Source organism: Arabidopsis thaliana, chromosome 5, assembly GCF_000001735.4.
Source record: "Arabidopsis thaliana chromosome 5, partial sequence".
Taxonomy (NCBI): domain Eukaryota; kingdom Viridiplantae; phylum Streptophyta; class Magnoliopsida; order Brassicales; family Brassicaceae; genus Arabidopsis; species Arabidopsis thaliana.
This window is the reverse complement of record NC_003076.8, coordinates 5863122-5879942: the sequence shown is the minus strand read 5'-3', so window position 1 is coordinate 5879942 and position 16821 is coordinate 5863122. Positions and strand designations below refer to the sequence as shown.

Sequence of the window (16821 nt, the reverse complement as noted above, 5' to 3'; positions counted from 1 at the left end):
ATGCGAATCATAATCATATCACTAACAAAGTGCGTATATTTCTATATATGAATAGCAATTTGTAAAGTACACTAGTACAAATACAGTACTCGACACAGATCGCTAGTTACCATTTTTTCTTCTTGGGGATGTCAATTTTGTGAACTTGATATAATAATGAAAGAAGGGTAGGGTTTTTTTTTTTTTTTTTTTTGAACAGAGAAAGAAGGGTAGGGTTAAGTTCAAAATTACGACAAGAAACGAGTAAGCCCACTTCTATGTGAGCTTTTTGGACCCTTTGTAAATGAAAGGTACGTCTATATATGGGTTTCTTTTGTAGTCCTAGGCCCAACTTAACAATGTAGCTGGTATCCGATAATAGGGATCCGAGCCGAGCCGAGTAATTGAGATTTTAAATTTAAACAAGAACTCATTTCCCACGTTGATTATTTACTTAGAAATTCCTGAATTATTTATATATGTGACATTCCAAAAATAGCAGATAACATCCTTCATGTAATGCACTATAAAATGCAATAGGTTTATGATCAAAGCTTGTAATTTACCAACAAAAATAACTCGCTGGTTTTAGTTACTGCTATTGTTTCATAATCTATGTTAAATTTGCGTGTGTGAGTAAGGAAAATTGCAATATTTTATGAACACTTATTCTAATTCTACAGAAAAGAGGTTGATTATATATTCAACTTTTTATTTTACTTCTAGGTTTTGTTTTTGTTTTCAGTTTTCCCTCATACCGCTTACTTCTTCCAAAACCCAAATTAAGATGTTAAACAAACATGCCTAATTAACCAGGAAAAATAGAAGAAACTAAAGCCATTTCTTATCTCACAATTCCTCAGCATTGAACCCTAGCTCTGCAACTAATTAATCAGGAAGCTCCAACTCCAAGAAAATCAAAGTAGTAATAGCCACTCCTCATCTTCATCTCCACCTTTCTTTCACTGACTGAGATTGTGTGGTGATTTTGATGGTCCATCTTTTTACCATATATGCCATTTACTTCTGCTCTCTGCACACACTGACCATCTTTGCCTGCAAAATTAGAAAAATAAGTTCTCAGCACCCACGTGAAATTTTGTTATATTGAAATAGTAACGTGACAATAGTACTTCACCTCCTTATATTATTATGCCTATAGGTACTCTTACGATGTAAAAACAGTTTCTTTCTTTTCTAGTCATTCAAATTTATAATTATTGCCATGTATATGAAAAAGTGTAGGAAGTGGTCACTCGTCGTCGGTTATACAACATGTCGGCCTAAATTATCATTTTATATGCTTTGAACATTCAAAAATTAACAAGACTGGAATCTAATAAGCTAAATTTAGACCACAAATGATATTTGGAAGTACCGGTTAAAGTATAAACCGATCATGATCAACGATACACCCAATAAAGATTGCAATACGATCTCGACCAACCGACCGAGATCATTATAGTTAGATTCACGAAAACACTTCTCAAGAAAGCCGAAAACGAAAAAAAACATTCCAAGTTTCTATACTTTTAATGTCTTGGGTCATGAAAATAATATATTTTCAATAGAGAAAAAAAAAAAACATAGTAAACATAATATTTAAGCAAATAAATAAAATGTTACCTGATGCAAGGGTACTATCGTAATTAAAGAAGCGAGGCTGGTAAGCTGAAGAAGGCGGAGTGAGAGAGAGCTCCGTCGTACAAGTAGAGACAGCTGACACATCGTCGTCGTCATCTTCTTCATTGATGAACTTACCTTGATTGTAGCGGCAAGAGGACGAAACCGTCATTTCAGCGTCTCTTGACAACGTCGGAGGAGGCTGTTGACGTTGTCTTTGGCTTTCTCTAGTCCGTCGAGCCATGATGACGTGCCAATGGTTCTTGACAGCGTTATCGGTACGACCTGGAAAGAGACGAGAGATCAAAGCCCACTTGTTGCCATAGGCTCGATGAGCTGCTAACAGCCTAAACTCTTCTTCCTCCGTGAAGGCTCTCTTGTTAATCCTTGGGTCTAGTTGGTTAAACCATCTCAATCTACAACTCTTGCCTGTAGTCAAAGAAGTGTCCCTCACATTATAAAAATTAGTTACTATCAAGCATTATGTCATTATGCCTTATACAACTTAGTCTAACTTGTAAAAACTATTTTTAAAAAAATCCAAACACAATTACGAAAATGCCTAATAACTTTGGAAACTCAACTCACCAAAGTTTTTAAATATATTTACTTATTTTTCTTCTACATAAAAATAGTTAAATTTGCGGAATTTGGAGTAACAAAAGTGAAGGAAATAATTAAGTAATAAGAATTTTAAGTAAAATAAATGTACCTGATCTACCAAGAAGGTGGTTAGAAATCAAGTTCCAGTTTTGGGGACCAAACTGGGCAACAAGCTCCTTGAGTTTAGCATCTTCTGTTGGTCTCCAGTGTCCTCGTGAGCATACTTTTGTGTTAATTCCACTTTTGCCCCTCATTCTTAAACTCTTTTCGTTTTCACCTCTCTCGTTCCCATGTTCATCTTCCGACTCCAAGACTGAGGCTGATTTGTTGTGAGGATGGTTTCTAGAGATAGAGGGGTTGTTGAGTGAAGTTTTACAAGCAGCAGTGTGTGAGTTTGGTAGAGATCTGAAGTTGTTTGCTTCTTTGTATCTTATTGACCCATTTGTAGTTTCCTTACCTCTTAGATCTTTCTCAAGGAGATTTGGATTCATGTTTCTGGGTTTAGGGATTAAGGGAAGAGAAACTAAAAATAGAAGAGAGATAGAGGGAGAGAGCACTTGAATGGCTTTTCACTGTTTATATGGTGGAAGAGGAAAGAGAGATTCTCTAAAAAAAATTATTGAAATTTATATTTTTATTTACATTTATTTGCAAGCTAGTTAATATATATAGAAGAATATTTTAGAAAATGATGATGAGTGCAGAGTGGTTATTTAATGTACATGAAAAACAAAATTGATAGCTGTTTATTCACACACCAAAAGAAATTGAAGGGAAAGTTTTGTAAAAGCATATTCAAATGAATTACAAGTGTTAATTACCAAATTGTGGCCTAATAATCCCATGCTAATGGTTTTATACAATTACGTGCGGTTTCATTTTATTTATCATTTTTTTTTTTTTTTCAGCAACCACATTTTAACTATATTTATAGTCGATGCCTCGATGGTGGTCGTACAAAATCGAAATTCGATCATTAAAATTCCAAGATAGATCTATAACAATTTTTCATCACTATCTTCATAAGAGCTGCTTGTTATTGTACTAATATTGTGTTAATTAAATAGTTAAAATGAAACCGCACGAAAACATTAAATATTCAAGGTTCACGTTTTCCTTCACGTACGTTGCGATTTAGTTTTTACTCTTACACGAAAAATTTCGAATAATGAGATACTTTCAGTACAAAGCTCTCTCTCTCTACACGTGCAAAAGTAAGGGATTTGGAAAAGTCGGTGGGTACGTGTAGTGTAGATGCATGCAAAACGAGACCCGCTCGTGCGTGTGGGAGGGTTCGATGACCATAGGCCCCACAGTCTCAACAGTCTCGGAAACTCCAAAAAACATTTTTGAACCGCTCGTGTGGCTATAGTATATACTATGCACACATACAGATATTGCACGTACGTTAAGTGTGTGTGTGTGAGTTAATTATGGGAAAAAACAACAGAATCAATTTTTGTCTGTTTCGGACACAAAGCAAGAAAAGATCTTAAAGGGAGAGAAATAAATTGCTTTTATGAGCTTTCTGTTCTCTCCATAACGTATAAGTGTGTATATATATATTCGCATCTTTCAAAGAACTCGTTTTGTGTAGTTAAATTATAAAGTAATATGATGATTAGCTCAACAACTAGTTCAAGTACTTCAATATCTTTTGAACGATGGGTTCGACGTCGTTTGGGGTGTATACATTTTTACTTATATACTATATTCAGTGAAATTCAAGCATTGTTTTTGTTTATTACTTAAATAGTTAATTGAACTCAAACAATGTTGTGCGTACATTTAATGGAAAACAGACGTGGCAAACAGAAAACATATGCACATCCTATATTTTTTGCTACTAGTTTAAATTTAAATTTTGCTGTAATTTTTGTTTCAGGATGAAATATATAATCTTTGTTGAAGTTTTTTAAAAAAAACTATCATCAAATTGGTTATTTTAAAGTAAGTTTTAGGTACGAAGGGAACATAGTTTTTTTAATTTTTAGGAAAACTAAAAGTACAAAAAAGAGAAGAAAATGTGAATGGTGACAAACAAAAGTTCAATTCATTTCTTATAAACCAAAAATAATAATTGAACAACCAACTCTATTGAAGACCATTATTATTCAATGATATGGACTATTTATGCTCCCATTGAACCTATAAGTTGTAGACTTTAGTTTTTTGTATCTTTTTGATATAAGAATTGAGTGGTCATTCGTTTGAATGTAATAATTATCTTTCATGCGTAACAACTTACTATAGTCTTGATATGACTAAACAAAGCTACATATTTTAGTAATTGTACTAAACTCGATCGAGTATGCAACCACATAATTTTGATGGATTAAAATACTAGAGATTAAAGAGAGAAATCATGTAACTGAACTCGAACTAGAATTAAATTCAACAATAATAAATGAAGAATAAAACAAATATAACACGAATAGACGTTAGAAACCAAAGAAACGACAGAAAAGTACCTAAAGTTTTTTATTTATTGTGTCTTGTTTTTATGTGAGTTTCGGTTATGGGAACGGTTTCGTTAATTTTGAAATCTTCTGTTGACGACAAAAAAAAAGTCTTGTACCGACGTGGAATGACGACATCATTGGCTGTTACACACGAGCGGATCGTGTTCTTACCTAACACGTGTACCGTCCTCACGAATTTCAGTTTCCGGTTCATAGAAAAGTTCCCCGAACCGTTATGGACCAATTCCACTTTTCTTTTGTTTTTTTATTAAGATACTTTGAATGATTATTATTTAATAACATTTTTGCAAATCATATTCTCGACTATGGAAGAATTATTTTTTTCCAACGACCATGAAAGTGGTCTGTAATTTGAAAGATTGTTGTATAATTTTGGGGTAAGAAGAGATAATATTAAAGACATACCGATAAACAAACATATATGAAAGATGTGGAGTATATGTAATATGTTTCGGGGGATAGATATTTTTTGTTTCGTTTGGGTTGCCATTTATTTTACAGCTATTTTATAAAAGTAATCGATTTTTAATGAGGGAGTTGTTTCATCAAATACTATCGACTGTATTTTAGGGGTTACATTTAAGATTATCAAAACTTCGACTTAAATTCAAACGTCTAATATAAAATTTTATGTGAAGTTGTTTAATGGTCCGATTAATAGCGCAAGACGGTAAGAGCTTTGTAACTGTACAAAATAGTGATAAAAATGGTGGTATGGTTGAATATGGTAAAAATGATAAGAGATGAAAAATGGTACGATAAGAAGTCGTTAGACCAAAAAACTAGCTGCATATTGAATTAGTTCGAATGAATAATAGGATTGCTTTTTCTACATAGTTCTGAGGTTACTTCTCTTTCGGTAGTTCGTGGATCCATCGGATCATGTTCGTCATTTGATAAAGTCGTCGGTGAATTTTACGAAATGGTTAGTGGTTATTGATCATTGTTTAACCACAATTTCTAACACTCTCACTTGTACGATTAAAGTTAATGGAATTGTGTTTTTCTTATCCTTTTAAAATTTGAGACAATCTTTCAATAGACCCAGAAAACAAAAGGTGGCGAGAAAAGGTAACTTCGAAACTCCAAGCGCTAAAATAATGTTCGGATAATCATGATTCATGAGATAAGTCACACTAATTACATTAACATAGAAAAAGTTTCTTTAAAACTTCTTGATTAGTTTTAAAGAAGACACTTTAACTAATTTGAGGAATTTAGGGCTTTATCTCATGATGTAATGACATAAAGTCTCTTTATTAAAATTGAATTTTAATTACAAATCATGTCAAAGTTGTTAGCCCGTCCATTGCACTTGTGGCATAGAACTAAACATGTCACATCAAAGTATAAATAGTAATTAATTATGATAAAATACATTTCTAGGGGAATTAATGAGGTTATACCTTACGGACTTAGATTGAAGTCATTATCAAGGCAGTTAATTGTCTACGTACTCACCAATATTTTACTCCACATAGATCTAAACAAAGAAATTAGTTATTACATTATAAATAGCTTAGTGTATGTAAAAGTGTTAATCAGAATAAACATTAGTCAAAAGTTGACGGCAGTGATCGGCAACTAATCCACACCCAACTTTAACTCACAGTGACTCCCACGTTCAAGAGAACACAAATATTATTCTCTCCTTTTTAGTTCCACTGATGTTTTAATTTTCGTTTCTTTCGTTTATATAAAACTATATTCATAACGTATTATTTTTTAGTTAATTTTTATTTCTTAGGTTTTATTATATATTGTAATTGTATAAGTTCTGAAACCAAGAAGTACTAATACATAATAAATATAACTATTTTAGATCCTTGACATAGCTTTTTTCTATAGTATATGTAAAAATAGTCTATATCATCTATTATTTTCGAAAGTTGTAAGTTGTAACATATAAACTTATTAATTTAAGAAAAACAAAAGTTAGAAATTAAATAACGTATGTGAATTGAAATCTCTAAACAAGTAAACATCACTTATTACGAACATATGTAGAAGTATAACTATAATCGAGGTTTGTTAAGTAAGTGAAAATTCAATAACGGAGAAATGTATGACTATAAATCTTTTAAAGTTATAGCGGCTTTAAGTCAAAAGAAATGTATGCATGCGTATGACATTGTACAATGTACACTTCAACTTTTCAAGTCACGAAAATTGATGTCAAATCGACGTGCAATTTGATAAATACCGAATCTGCAAACTCCTTTTTATATTGTATAAACTGAAGATTTCAACATAAAACTTACGCTTATCTTTAAAACATCTCTTAGATTAGATTACTATCAGTTCGTTACTTGGGTTAATTCCATTATTAGTACGAAACCATTTACTTTTTCTTTAAGAGACATCCCATTTGAATGAAATACATTATTTACCAAAGTTACCAAACATTCATAATGGCAAGCCCAAGTAGTAGCACACAGAATTATGGGCCTATGTTAGCCAATATGGGCTTATTTTTTTCTTCATTTTGCAATTATTTTGCGATTTATTAATCCTTTTTTTTTCCTTAAACATCACTGAAATAATTCTCGCCGGTAAAAATAAAACCAGTGACGACGAGCAACGATGAACAACTCCACCAGACTCATCTCCCTCTTCTCTCCTCATCCTCCTCCTCTCTTTCTACTCCGTGGTCTCTACATCAGCCGCATAGCCAATCTCCGCCGTTTCCACCGCCGTGCGTTTCCTCCTTCGTCCGTTGCCTCAACCAATCTATGTTCTTTCCGTCCACTCGTGTCATTGCCGCCGCTTATCCCCACGTTTCCTATAGGACGATTCTACAATCACCAAGTCCGTGTCTCCGCCGCAGATTTTGTTCCTTCTTATCACAACCAGCAGCTACCTGAATGGACAGAGCTACTCCAATCTCTCTCCAAAGCTGGTTACTTCTCAGATTCCGGTTCGATTTCTGGTTTAGAAAGTGAATTCTTTCCCGGTTTTCCTGATGAACTTCTCCGTCCAGCTCTTGCTTGCTTAGCTCTAGCTCGTGAACGACCAGAACTGCTTGAGTAAGTAATCTGCAATTTTTTCTCTTTCTCTTTTTGGATTGATTCTCAATCTGAATATCTGATGATGTTAGTGTTTATTAGAATGCTTTCGAGGAGAGACGTTGAAGTGCTGGTGGAGAATGGAAAGCCATTTTTATTCAAGACAGGTCCAGATTCACTTAAAAGGATGAGCCTTTACCTAAGAAGTGGTCTTCAGGGCATTGGTAAGGTAAGTTCTATCTTCTGGCAAATGCTTAGTCTTTTATTGGTGAATGCTAGGTTATGTCTAAACTTGGTTCAATGGTGATTTGTGCCTCAAAGTTATGATCTTTTGTGTTTTACATTAGTTGATGGATATGGAGAAGGCGAGTACAGTTGATTTGATGAGGCTTATTTTGAGTTATGTTGTGGATGTTGCTTCTTCTGAGGAGAGCAAACAACATAACAAAGAGATTATGGAGTCATCGGTTCGAAGCCTCTTGAGTCAGATAGCGAAGATGAGCTTGCGTCCTCCTGAGTCGAATGTTCATGACACGATGCAAAATCAGTACTCAGATAGAGATGGACAAGGAGTCAGGTCTTTTCAGAATAACGTTGAGATGAAACGTGGTGACTGGATTTGCTCGAGGTATGAATTTGTTGGATTCTCAGTAGCTTTTTGGTGTAAATCTCCTATGGCCTTTTGGTTACCATTCTTCTATGGAAAGATATAAGTAGGCCTAGATATAAGGATACCATAAAAAAAAATCTTCTGGATCTGAGCTTGAACAAGTATACTTCTGACTATTACACTAGTATTGTGGTCGAAAGATCTTATTTTTAGAGCTAAGAAGTCAGTATGGTGTAATTGTCTTTGTTTCATCATCTTGTCGTTTAGGGAATCTATATATATGATGTGGGAATTTGTTGAAACAGGTGCAGTGGCATGAACTTTGCGAGAAATGTCAAATGCTTCCAGTGTGATGAAGCAAGACCAAAGAGACAGCTTACTGGTAGTGAATGGGAGTGTCCTCAGTAAGAAACTGATTTTTTCTCTCTGCTACTTTATGACTAATGCGATGAGGAATGATGAGGTTAACCTTTCCTTTCTTTCTTGGTTGTTTCACTTATCAGATGTGATTTCTATAATTACGGGAGGAATGTAGCTTGCTTAAGATGTGACTGCAAGCGACCCAGGGACTCTTCACTCAATTCAGCCAACTCTGATTATTCAAGTGACCCTGAACTTGAGAGAAGACTGGTCGAAAACGAAAAGAAAGCACAGAGGTGGCTTAGTAAAGTAGCACAGGGTGGTTCTGATGCGAACAGTGTTGATACAGATGAAGATTTCCCAGAGATTATGCCTTTGAGGAAAGGAGTGAATAGATATGTTGTTAGCACGAGGAAGCCACCTCTTGAGAGAAGGTTGGCTAATACTGAGAACAGAGTAGCTACAGATGGAAACTCGAAAAGGAGCGACGATAATGCTTTGGGAAGTAAAACAACTAGGAGCTTGAATGAGATTCTTGGTTCTTCATCCTCTTTGACTTCTCGTTCTGATGACAAGAATGTATCTTCCAGAAGGTTTGAATCTTCTCAGGGAATAAACACCGATTTTGTTCCTTTCGTGCCATTACCTTCGGATATGTTTGCCAAGAAACCTAAGGAGGAAACACAGATAGGTCTGATTGACAACATCCAAGTGGATGGTTTCTCAGGCGGCAATCAAAATGTCTATCAAGAGGACAAGTCAGATGCAAATCACTCTGGCAAAGAAACAGATCGCCTTGAAAAGGAAGATCACAAATCAGAGGAACCTGCGAGGTGGTTCAAACGGGTCACCGAACTGCACAATGTTTCAGACTTGGAAAGCGCAATACCGCAAGAGATTTCTCCTGAGAAAATGCCTATGCGAAAAGGAGAGAATCGGTTTGTAGTGAGTAGGAAGAAAGACCGTTCACTGACTTCTCCAGCATACAAGAGGCCAGAAGATTCAGACTTTGTCCCCTTTGTCCCTTTCCCACCTGACTACTTCGCCAAAGAGAAACAACCCAAGGAATCAATAGATACTCTTCCAGCTCCGGCGACAGAAAACGTTTCTCAGGTAGTACAACAAGAACCAAGAGAACCTTCAATCAACAAATCTGATACAGTGGCAGTGAAGATCAGAAATGGAAAGAGCTTGGAGGGTTCGTTAGTGAAGGAGTCAGACTTGTTGGACATGTCAGAGGAAGCAAAAGCAGAGAGATGGTTTAAGAGAGTGGCTGAGATTAAGAACATATCAGAGCTGAGTGAGATCCCAGACGAAGATTTCCCGTCGATAATGCCGATGAGGAAAGGAGTGAATAGGTTTGTTGTCAGCAAGAGGAAAACTCCCTTGGAACGGCGTTTAACTTCTCAACGACACCAGAGAAATCCTCATATCACCAACTCTGATCCCACTGGTAAAGGAGATAAATGACCATGTAGCATAACATTTTTTCGGAGTAATATTACCATACGATTTTTGTATTTCTTTAATTCAACTTCTATATACACAATGTGTAGAAACTTTATTCTCCATCTTTACCGACGGCATCCTTTAGAAGTCGCTGTGTTTCTTCTCTCCTCCTGCACACAACAAAATCAACATTGCTATAATACATCAAACGTTACCACAACAAGCTTTTGAAGAATCTTGGATGGATGATACTGATACCATTAATATAATAAAGTTAATGCACACAAACATCTTAATGTCCTTCACAGCTTGCTTTCGCTGTTGAATTTGAAGTTCCATAATGTGAATAAGCTTTGGTCTCGCCTTGATTAAAAGAAACAACACAAATATATATACAGACAGAATGTTGTGAATATAAACGTAACACAAAGTGATGAAACATGTTGTGAATGAAAAGAGATCGTTACTTGGTGAGGCAGTAAAGAATTGAGAAAGTAATGCAAAATATTAAAGATTGAAGATATATCAGCAAGCTCCAAAAGGAGAGTTATAAGCAAAACCGAAAACACGTCGTTAGAGGCAAGATTTAGAACGAGAGGCAAGATTTAGAACGACGTCGTTTATGATATCTGCGGGTAAATCAGGCTCCCCTATTTTGGGCCTGGGAAAGCCTTCGGGCCTTTTTACTTAATAGTAACATATCCGTAAGATTTTCCGACCAAAAGAAAAAAAACATATAACATAATTGTAGTGCATGCATCTAAACTTTGGTAATAAATTCGAAACTTCTCTCATGCGACGTGGCTTAACCACTCATCTCAATTTCTCCCACGGTCTAGATTCTCTCCGCTTCTATGTCTTTCCCGAGAAAATTCGGGACAGCGATTCACGCCGCTCTATCTTTTATCGTCTTCTTTTTCTTGGACCTCCTCGACGCGATTCTCTGTGTCGTTTACGAGTTCGTCGATGAGATTTTGGAAGAAAACTCAACAGGTTGTTACTGCACGGCGGCGGCTCCTCAAAGTCAAACCACCGACGAAAATGAGTTGTCGTCGGAGACTTTATTCGGGAGGAGAAACATTTTCCGGGGAATGTGGTTTCTGGGATTCGCGAGAGAATTCAAATCCAAGCTTTCCCGGAAACTGAGAAAATCTAAGATTCATCAAGAGTCAGTGAATCGATGGTCAGATTGTGGATGCAAATCTTGCAAGTCATGGACTAAGAACGAAGATGGGAATCTTCACGTCGTGGTCAAAGATTCTACTTCTCGAGGTTAATAGATTAATTATAACATTTTAATATTCTATTAAATCTTTGCATTATGATTAGTTAATAATGTTCTTTACTTAGAATTGCTTTTGATGTTTCATTTTGAAGAAACAGAGTACTCTGTTCAAGAACCGTCCGAGAATGTAATATTCATACACGGTTTTATGGGGTCATCACATTTTTGGACAGAAACTGTATTTGAACACATTCAAAAAGATGATTATAGGCTCCTCGCGATCGATCTTTTGGGATTCGGGGAGAGTCCTAAGCCAAGGGATAGTCTCTATACATTGAAAGATCATGTGGATACGATAGAGAGATCTGTCATTAAGCCATACCAATTAGATTCTTTTCATGTGGTTGCACATTCAATGGGTTGCTTAATTGCTCTTGCTTTGGCTGCTAAACATTCCAACATTGTTAAATCCGTTACTCTTGTTGCACCGGTGAGAGATTAGTTTGCTTTCTAATCATCAATCTAATTTTAAAGAGATTCGATTATGAACTTATGTTGTTGTGTTTTTTTTCTTTATCAATGCAGCCTTATTTTCCTTCATCGGTAGAAGGATCGGTCTTGAACCGAATCGCTAGAAAGCGGTTGTGGCCACCGCTTGCGTTTGGGACAGCGGTGATGTCTTGGTATGAACATATTGGTAGATGCGTATGTTTCATAATCTGCAAGCATCATAAGATATGGGAGTGGCTAATCAAGCTATGTATAGGTAAAAGGTAAAAACATTTGAACCGGTTTGGGTGATTGTTTCAGTTTTTAAAGCTATCAAATATTTTTCAATAAAGGTTTTTCGATTTTGTTTAGGGAGATTCATTGGAAGATCAAGGACATAACAAGGCACACACATCACTCTGCATGGCATAGTATGCACAATGTGATATGTGGTGGCTCCAAAGTCGCTGATGAACATCTTGAAACCCTAATAAAGTCTGGCGTTAAGATTCACTTGATGCAAGGCGACTGTGACCAAATCGTTCCTTCACATTGCTCTGGCAACATGAAGAGGACTTTTCCGGCGGTGGAAGTTGATATCATTACTGGTGCTGATCATGATAGTATGATAAGCGGAAGAGGAGAAGAGTTTGCTGAGAAATTGGAGAGCATTTGGTGTTCATGTTAAAGAGTCTGGTTAGTTTTTTCAAACTTTATAGGTAGGAGCCACTGTAGTCGATGTCGACTGACTACATGTTTGAGTCCGATTGTAAGATCAAGTCTATTGTTAATGAGCCATCTAATGGACGCCTATATGGAGTCCACTTATCGAACCAAACCTTGTATATTAGAAGTTTAAACCATGTGCCACCAACTGACATCAGCATAAATTTCATAGTCAAACTTTAAAACACATTAAATAACCACACATACTAGTCTAACAAGCCAATGGATTTGAAAGAGTCTATGTAATTTACTGTAAGAAATATACTTTTGACTGCTAGTATAAGTTGGAGTTTGTTTTTTTCCTCATCATAATTAACCTTTACTCTATATCCTATTTTGTTATCACCAATCAAAGACAAAATTGAAGTAAATTATGTGGAAAATTTTCATTTTCCCTTCCCACTTTTTAAGACTACAAATTGCACCAGTCAGAACTAAAAAGTGAGTCTACCGGTCACATAATTCACCAACCACCAACCATACTATCATCCTTGAATGTACATAGTTGCAAATTTTTTCACAAAAAAATGAATATATGATTTGACATTTCTGGTGGGTGAGTGATTGAAAAAAGGCTGTAACACAAATTGTAATTGAAAAAACGAAGATATTTTTTTCTTTAGAAAAATTATACTAAGAAAAAAAAATTGGTCAAAAATGTAACAAATATGTTAATGGAATAATAATGTGTTGCAAAAGAGGCAAACTATACAACGTGAAAGTGGTAGGTCTACCAGATCCCATACCCTCATTTTAATGGCGGAGATTACAAGGGAAAGAGACAACTCCAATTCAAAGCTCTGATTTTTTCCACCAATCCCCATTTTTTCCCTTTTACAATTCTTAAGCTAGTTTTATACTTTTCTTCTTCCTTTCATTTGGGTTAAGAGAAGCCATGGATACCGAGTTTCTCCGAACCCTAGATCGTCAGATTCTTTTGGGTGTCTTCGTTGCTTTCGTCGCCGTTGGTGCTGGTGCTGCTTATTTTCTTACATCCTCCAAGAAACGCAGAGGTTCGATCTCTATTTCATTCAATTTGTCTTTTCTGGAATTCAATCCAAATCATGAACTTTGGATAGATTGAGGCAAAAGTTTCTGTTTGGTAGGTTGGATTAGTCAACAGACAATGAAAAATTGAACCTTGTTTCAGCTGATCTACTTGAAGATTTGAGTAAATCTTGTGTTTTTATTGTTGGTTTTATAGTGTGTTTGGATCCAGAGAATTTCAAGGAGTTCAAGCTTGTTAAGAGACATCAGCTTAGTCACAATGTGGCCAAGTTCGTTTTTGAACTCCCAACTTCTACTTCTGTGTTGGGTCTTCCCATTGGACAACACATCAGTTGCAGGTTTGGTCCTCGTACTTCTTATTATCCTCTCTGTGTTTTGTTCGCCAATCGCCACTCCTGCCAGTTGCTAGATTCTGAAACCTATCCAAAATGGCTGTGAACATGCATTATTGTAGAGAGTTTAGGTTAGGTTTTGTGTTGAGATTCAATTAGTGAGTTTCCATGGATGTGTTGTGATGAGTATCGTGACTTTCTCAATAGGGGAAAGGATGGTCAAGGAGAGGATGTTATTAAGCCATACACCCCGACTACGTTAGACTCTGACGTTGGACGTTTCGAACTTGTCATTAAGGTATATGCTTAAATACATTTTCTCAACTTGACTTGGTTTTTGAATTCGGGTGTTCCTTCTCCCTAATTCAATCGAAAAATGCTGCCAAATAGATGTATCCGCAAGGACGGATGTCTCATCATTTCAGGGAGATGCGTGTTGGAGACCATCTTGCCGTAAAGGGACCAAAGGTACCTTTAAGTTAGATGTCTTGCTTACTTGATCTTACACAAGCAACATTGTTATTCTATACTTTTTTTGAATCTCAAAACTTTTTTTGTTTTATTACCCTTTACTTGTCAGGGTAGGTTCAAGTATCAACCAGGTCAGTTTAGGGCATTTGGAATGCTTGCTGGAGGTTCAGGCATCACTCCCATGTTCCAAGTATGTCTGATACATTTGCGTTTGATATCGTTTTTGAAGCCAATGTATATGTTTTAAACGCGTTATATTTCTTAATTGTGAAGGTGGCCAGAGCAATTCTAGAAAACCCAACAGACAAGACAAAGGTGCATCTCATTTACGCCAACGTCACATACGACGACATTCTCTTGAAGGTAAAAAGCCTTTCACCTACTGTTTCTTTTGAGTCGAGAACAAGTATTGTGTTTTCATAGACTAATTTCAAACACTAAATGTTAAGTGAATCAATACTTTTTTTTTTCAGGAAGAATTGGAGGGTCTTACTACCAATTACCCTGAACAATTTAAAATCTTCTATGTTTTGAACCAGGTTAGCCACAACATTCAACTTTTTTTGCGTTTCTCAAATGTAAATACCTAAAAAAAGAACTCTTTCTGATACCTTTTGTTCTTGTTGTTTTTGTATATCGTCTATGACAATATTAGCCTCCGGAAGTATGGGATGGTGGTGTTGGATTTGTATCAAAGGAAATGATTCAGACTCATTGCCCTGCACCTGCATCTGATATTCAGGTATACCCTCCTCTGTTCTTGATCTTGAACATAACCAATCATCACAATTTCTAAATTCTATAATCGATGAGTGTCAGTGTTTCAAAGCAAAATCAAGAACACTGCAAGAGAATGTAACATTGATAAACAATTCATTTTTGGTGAGGAGCATATGGTTTAAGATGGTGTGTCGATCTAAGTATGGTTCATGTTTAAATTGCAGATCCTAAGATGCGGACCACCGCCAATGAACAAGGCCATGGCTGCAAACCTTGAAGCTCTGGGATACTCTCCGGAGATGCAATTCCAGTTCTGATCTGAATATCTTCTTTTGGTTGCTCTGAAACGGAACTCATAATAATTTAGTTACAATCCCAACTACGAGAGTTGTGTCTTAACTGAGTGAGAGTTGTATTTCTGTTGTGTGTTTGTTAGCCCACTTGAAAGTTTCCATTGATTGGTTTACGAATTGGTTAGACATTTTGGTTCACCTATACCGGTTTGGTGCAAACACTTTGATGCTTGATAGTGAGTGGCGACATACTGACATGACCTACCCTATGTGTTTTGGTATGTTGCTATCAATTTTTGGCTACTAGTCTATACGTGAATCATCATCAATCCACTTTTTAAAAGCAAAACTGAAAAGGATGATTGAAAATATAATATTATTGGTAGATTGATTAACAAATTTATAATTTTCTAAGACAGCTTTTTTTAAGTCGGCTTGCTCTTTTCCAATTTCTTTTTTGTTTAATCATAAAAAAATGCTTTCTGATGTTTTGGTTAATATTTTTATGAATTTGGCAACTTTAGTATTATACATGCAGAAGTAAAAGTTTGTTTCCTCTATTTTCTATCCTCATCTTTATAAAGTGCTTTCCTTGACCATCATATTCATACTGACGTTGTGAAATGAGATACTAGTAAAAAAATGCAAATATATATATATATATATATATTTGAAAAATGTACATAATGAAAAAGTTAACGAGGAAATAATTAAATAATCTATATAACCGTCAAAAGACAAACAAAAAAATGTTTAATAATGTTCGTTCAAAACTATGGAACCGTATATTCCGTCCTTCAACTAACTAAAAATATTGTAAGTTCCAGCATTTTCAAAATTGTAATCGGATAAGATTCAAGATTATTAATTCGAAGATCTTGTACTATTGGTTCCTCGATTTTTTGTTAAGCAGTTCGAAAATGAGAAGATGAATTCAACTGATCATTAAGAAAAGAAAAAAAAGAGTTCCATTTCAGCTTTTAAGATTAAGACGTTTTTTTGACTAAGAAACAAAAAACTTACCTACGTATTTTATATTTGGATTAAAATGTATTGTTAAATTCAGTTTTGAAGTATTGGTGAACGATGCGAGTTTGAGTGGTTTCAATATTTGTTTAAAGCAAAGCATTTTGATTTAAAATAACGCCAGGGTCCAAAATGAACGAAACGATGAATCCATGACTCATAGTACACTTATTTTCTTGGTTAATGAGTCGAATCATCGAATGATCTTCTGACACGTACTTTCTCCTTTTTCACATTTCTACACTTGTTGAATCACAACACGCAATTGCCTCAGCCCCCACATGCCACATCGCGACAATCTAGCGGAATCTTTTTGCTTTTGGTCTTTTATGGTCAATCATCAAATATCTCATAGATATACCAAAGTTAAAAGTTATTTTCTAACCATAAATAGTGACTGTAACACCCGAACTTACTTA

General features: G+C 35.5%; 4 protein-coding genes and 2 long non-coding RNA genes across 7 annotated transcripts; 4 read left to right on the top strand and 2 right to left on the bottom strand.

Annotated features, from left to right (window-relative positions):
* Positions 1 to 611: 611 nt before the first annotated feature.
* On the bottom strand, positions 612 to 2830 carry MYB56 (myb domain protein 56). Its single transcript, NM_121786.4, has 3 exons — positions 2315 to 2830; positions 1606 to 2031; positions 612 to 1035 (listed from the first exon to the last, which is right to left on the bottom strand). Exons 1-3 carry the CDS (start codon positions 2694 to 2696, stop codon positions 872 to 874), a joined length of 972 nt encoding a protein of 323 aa, NP_197282.1. The 5' UTR covers positions 2697 to 2830; the 3' UTR covers positions 612 to 871.
* A 2189-nt stretch (positions 2831 to 5019) lies between these two features.
* AT5G02775 lies at positions 5020 to 5423 on the top strand. The gene has a single exon (NR_142627.1). It is a non-coding gene; the product is annotated as an other RNA (long non-coding RNA).
* AT5G02785 lies at positions 5060 to 5320 on the bottom strand. Its single transcript, NR_142628.1, has one exon. It is a non-coding gene; the product is annotated as an other RNA (long non-coding RNA).
* A 1737-nt stretch (positions 5424 to 7160) lies between the features above and the next one.
* VAR3 (zinc finger (Ran-binding) family protein) lies at positions 7161 to 10247 on the top strand. Its single transcript, NM_121785.3, has 5 exons — positions 7161 to 7714; positions 7796 to 7922; positions 8041 to 8321; positions 8609 to 8707; positions 8807 to 10247. Exons 1-5 carry the CDS (start codon positions 7272 to 7274, stop codon positions 10131 to 10133), a joined length of 2277 nt encoding a protein of 758 aa, NP_197281.1. The 5' UTR covers positions 7161 to 7271; the 3' UTR covers positions 10134 to 10247.
* Positions 10248 to 10877: 630 nt separating this feature from the next.
* Positions 10878 to 12774, top strand: AT5G17780 (alpha/beta-Hydrolases superfamily protein). 2 transcript variants are annotated; one of them, NM_001125769.2, is made up of 4 exons: positions 10878 to 11384; positions 11490 to 11827; positions 11923 to 12110; positions 12199 to 12774. In NM_001125769.2, exons 1-4 carry the CDS (start codon positions 10967 to 10969, stop codon positions 12512 to 12514), a joined length of 1260 nt encoding a protein of 419 aa, NP_001119241.1. In that variant the 5' UTR covers positions 10878 to 10966; the 3' UTR covers positions 12515 to 12774. The 2 variants fall into 2 exon arrangements, with proteins under 2 accessions (NP_001119241.1, NP_197280.2); NM_121784.2 differs by having other exon boundaries at positions 10893 to 11384; positions 11496 to 11827; positions 12199 to 12660.
* Positions 12775 to 13133: 359 nt separating this feature from the next.
* On the top strand, positions 13134 to 15761 carry CBR (NADH:cytochrome B5 reductase 1). Its single transcript, NM_121783.5, has 9 exons — positions 13134 to 13565; positions 13757 to 13898; positions 14100 to 14190; positions 14283 to 14360; positions 14473 to 14553; positions 14637 to 14726; positions 14837 to 14902; positions 15019 to 15105; positions 15308 to 15761. Exons 1-9 carry the CDS (start codon positions 13448 to 13450, stop codon positions 15398 to 15400), a joined length of 846 nt encoding a protein of 281 aa, NP_197279.1. The 5' UTR covers positions 13134 to 13447; the 3' UTR covers positions 15401 to 15761.
* The last annotated feature ends 1060 nt before the right edge of the window (positions 15762 to 16821 follow it).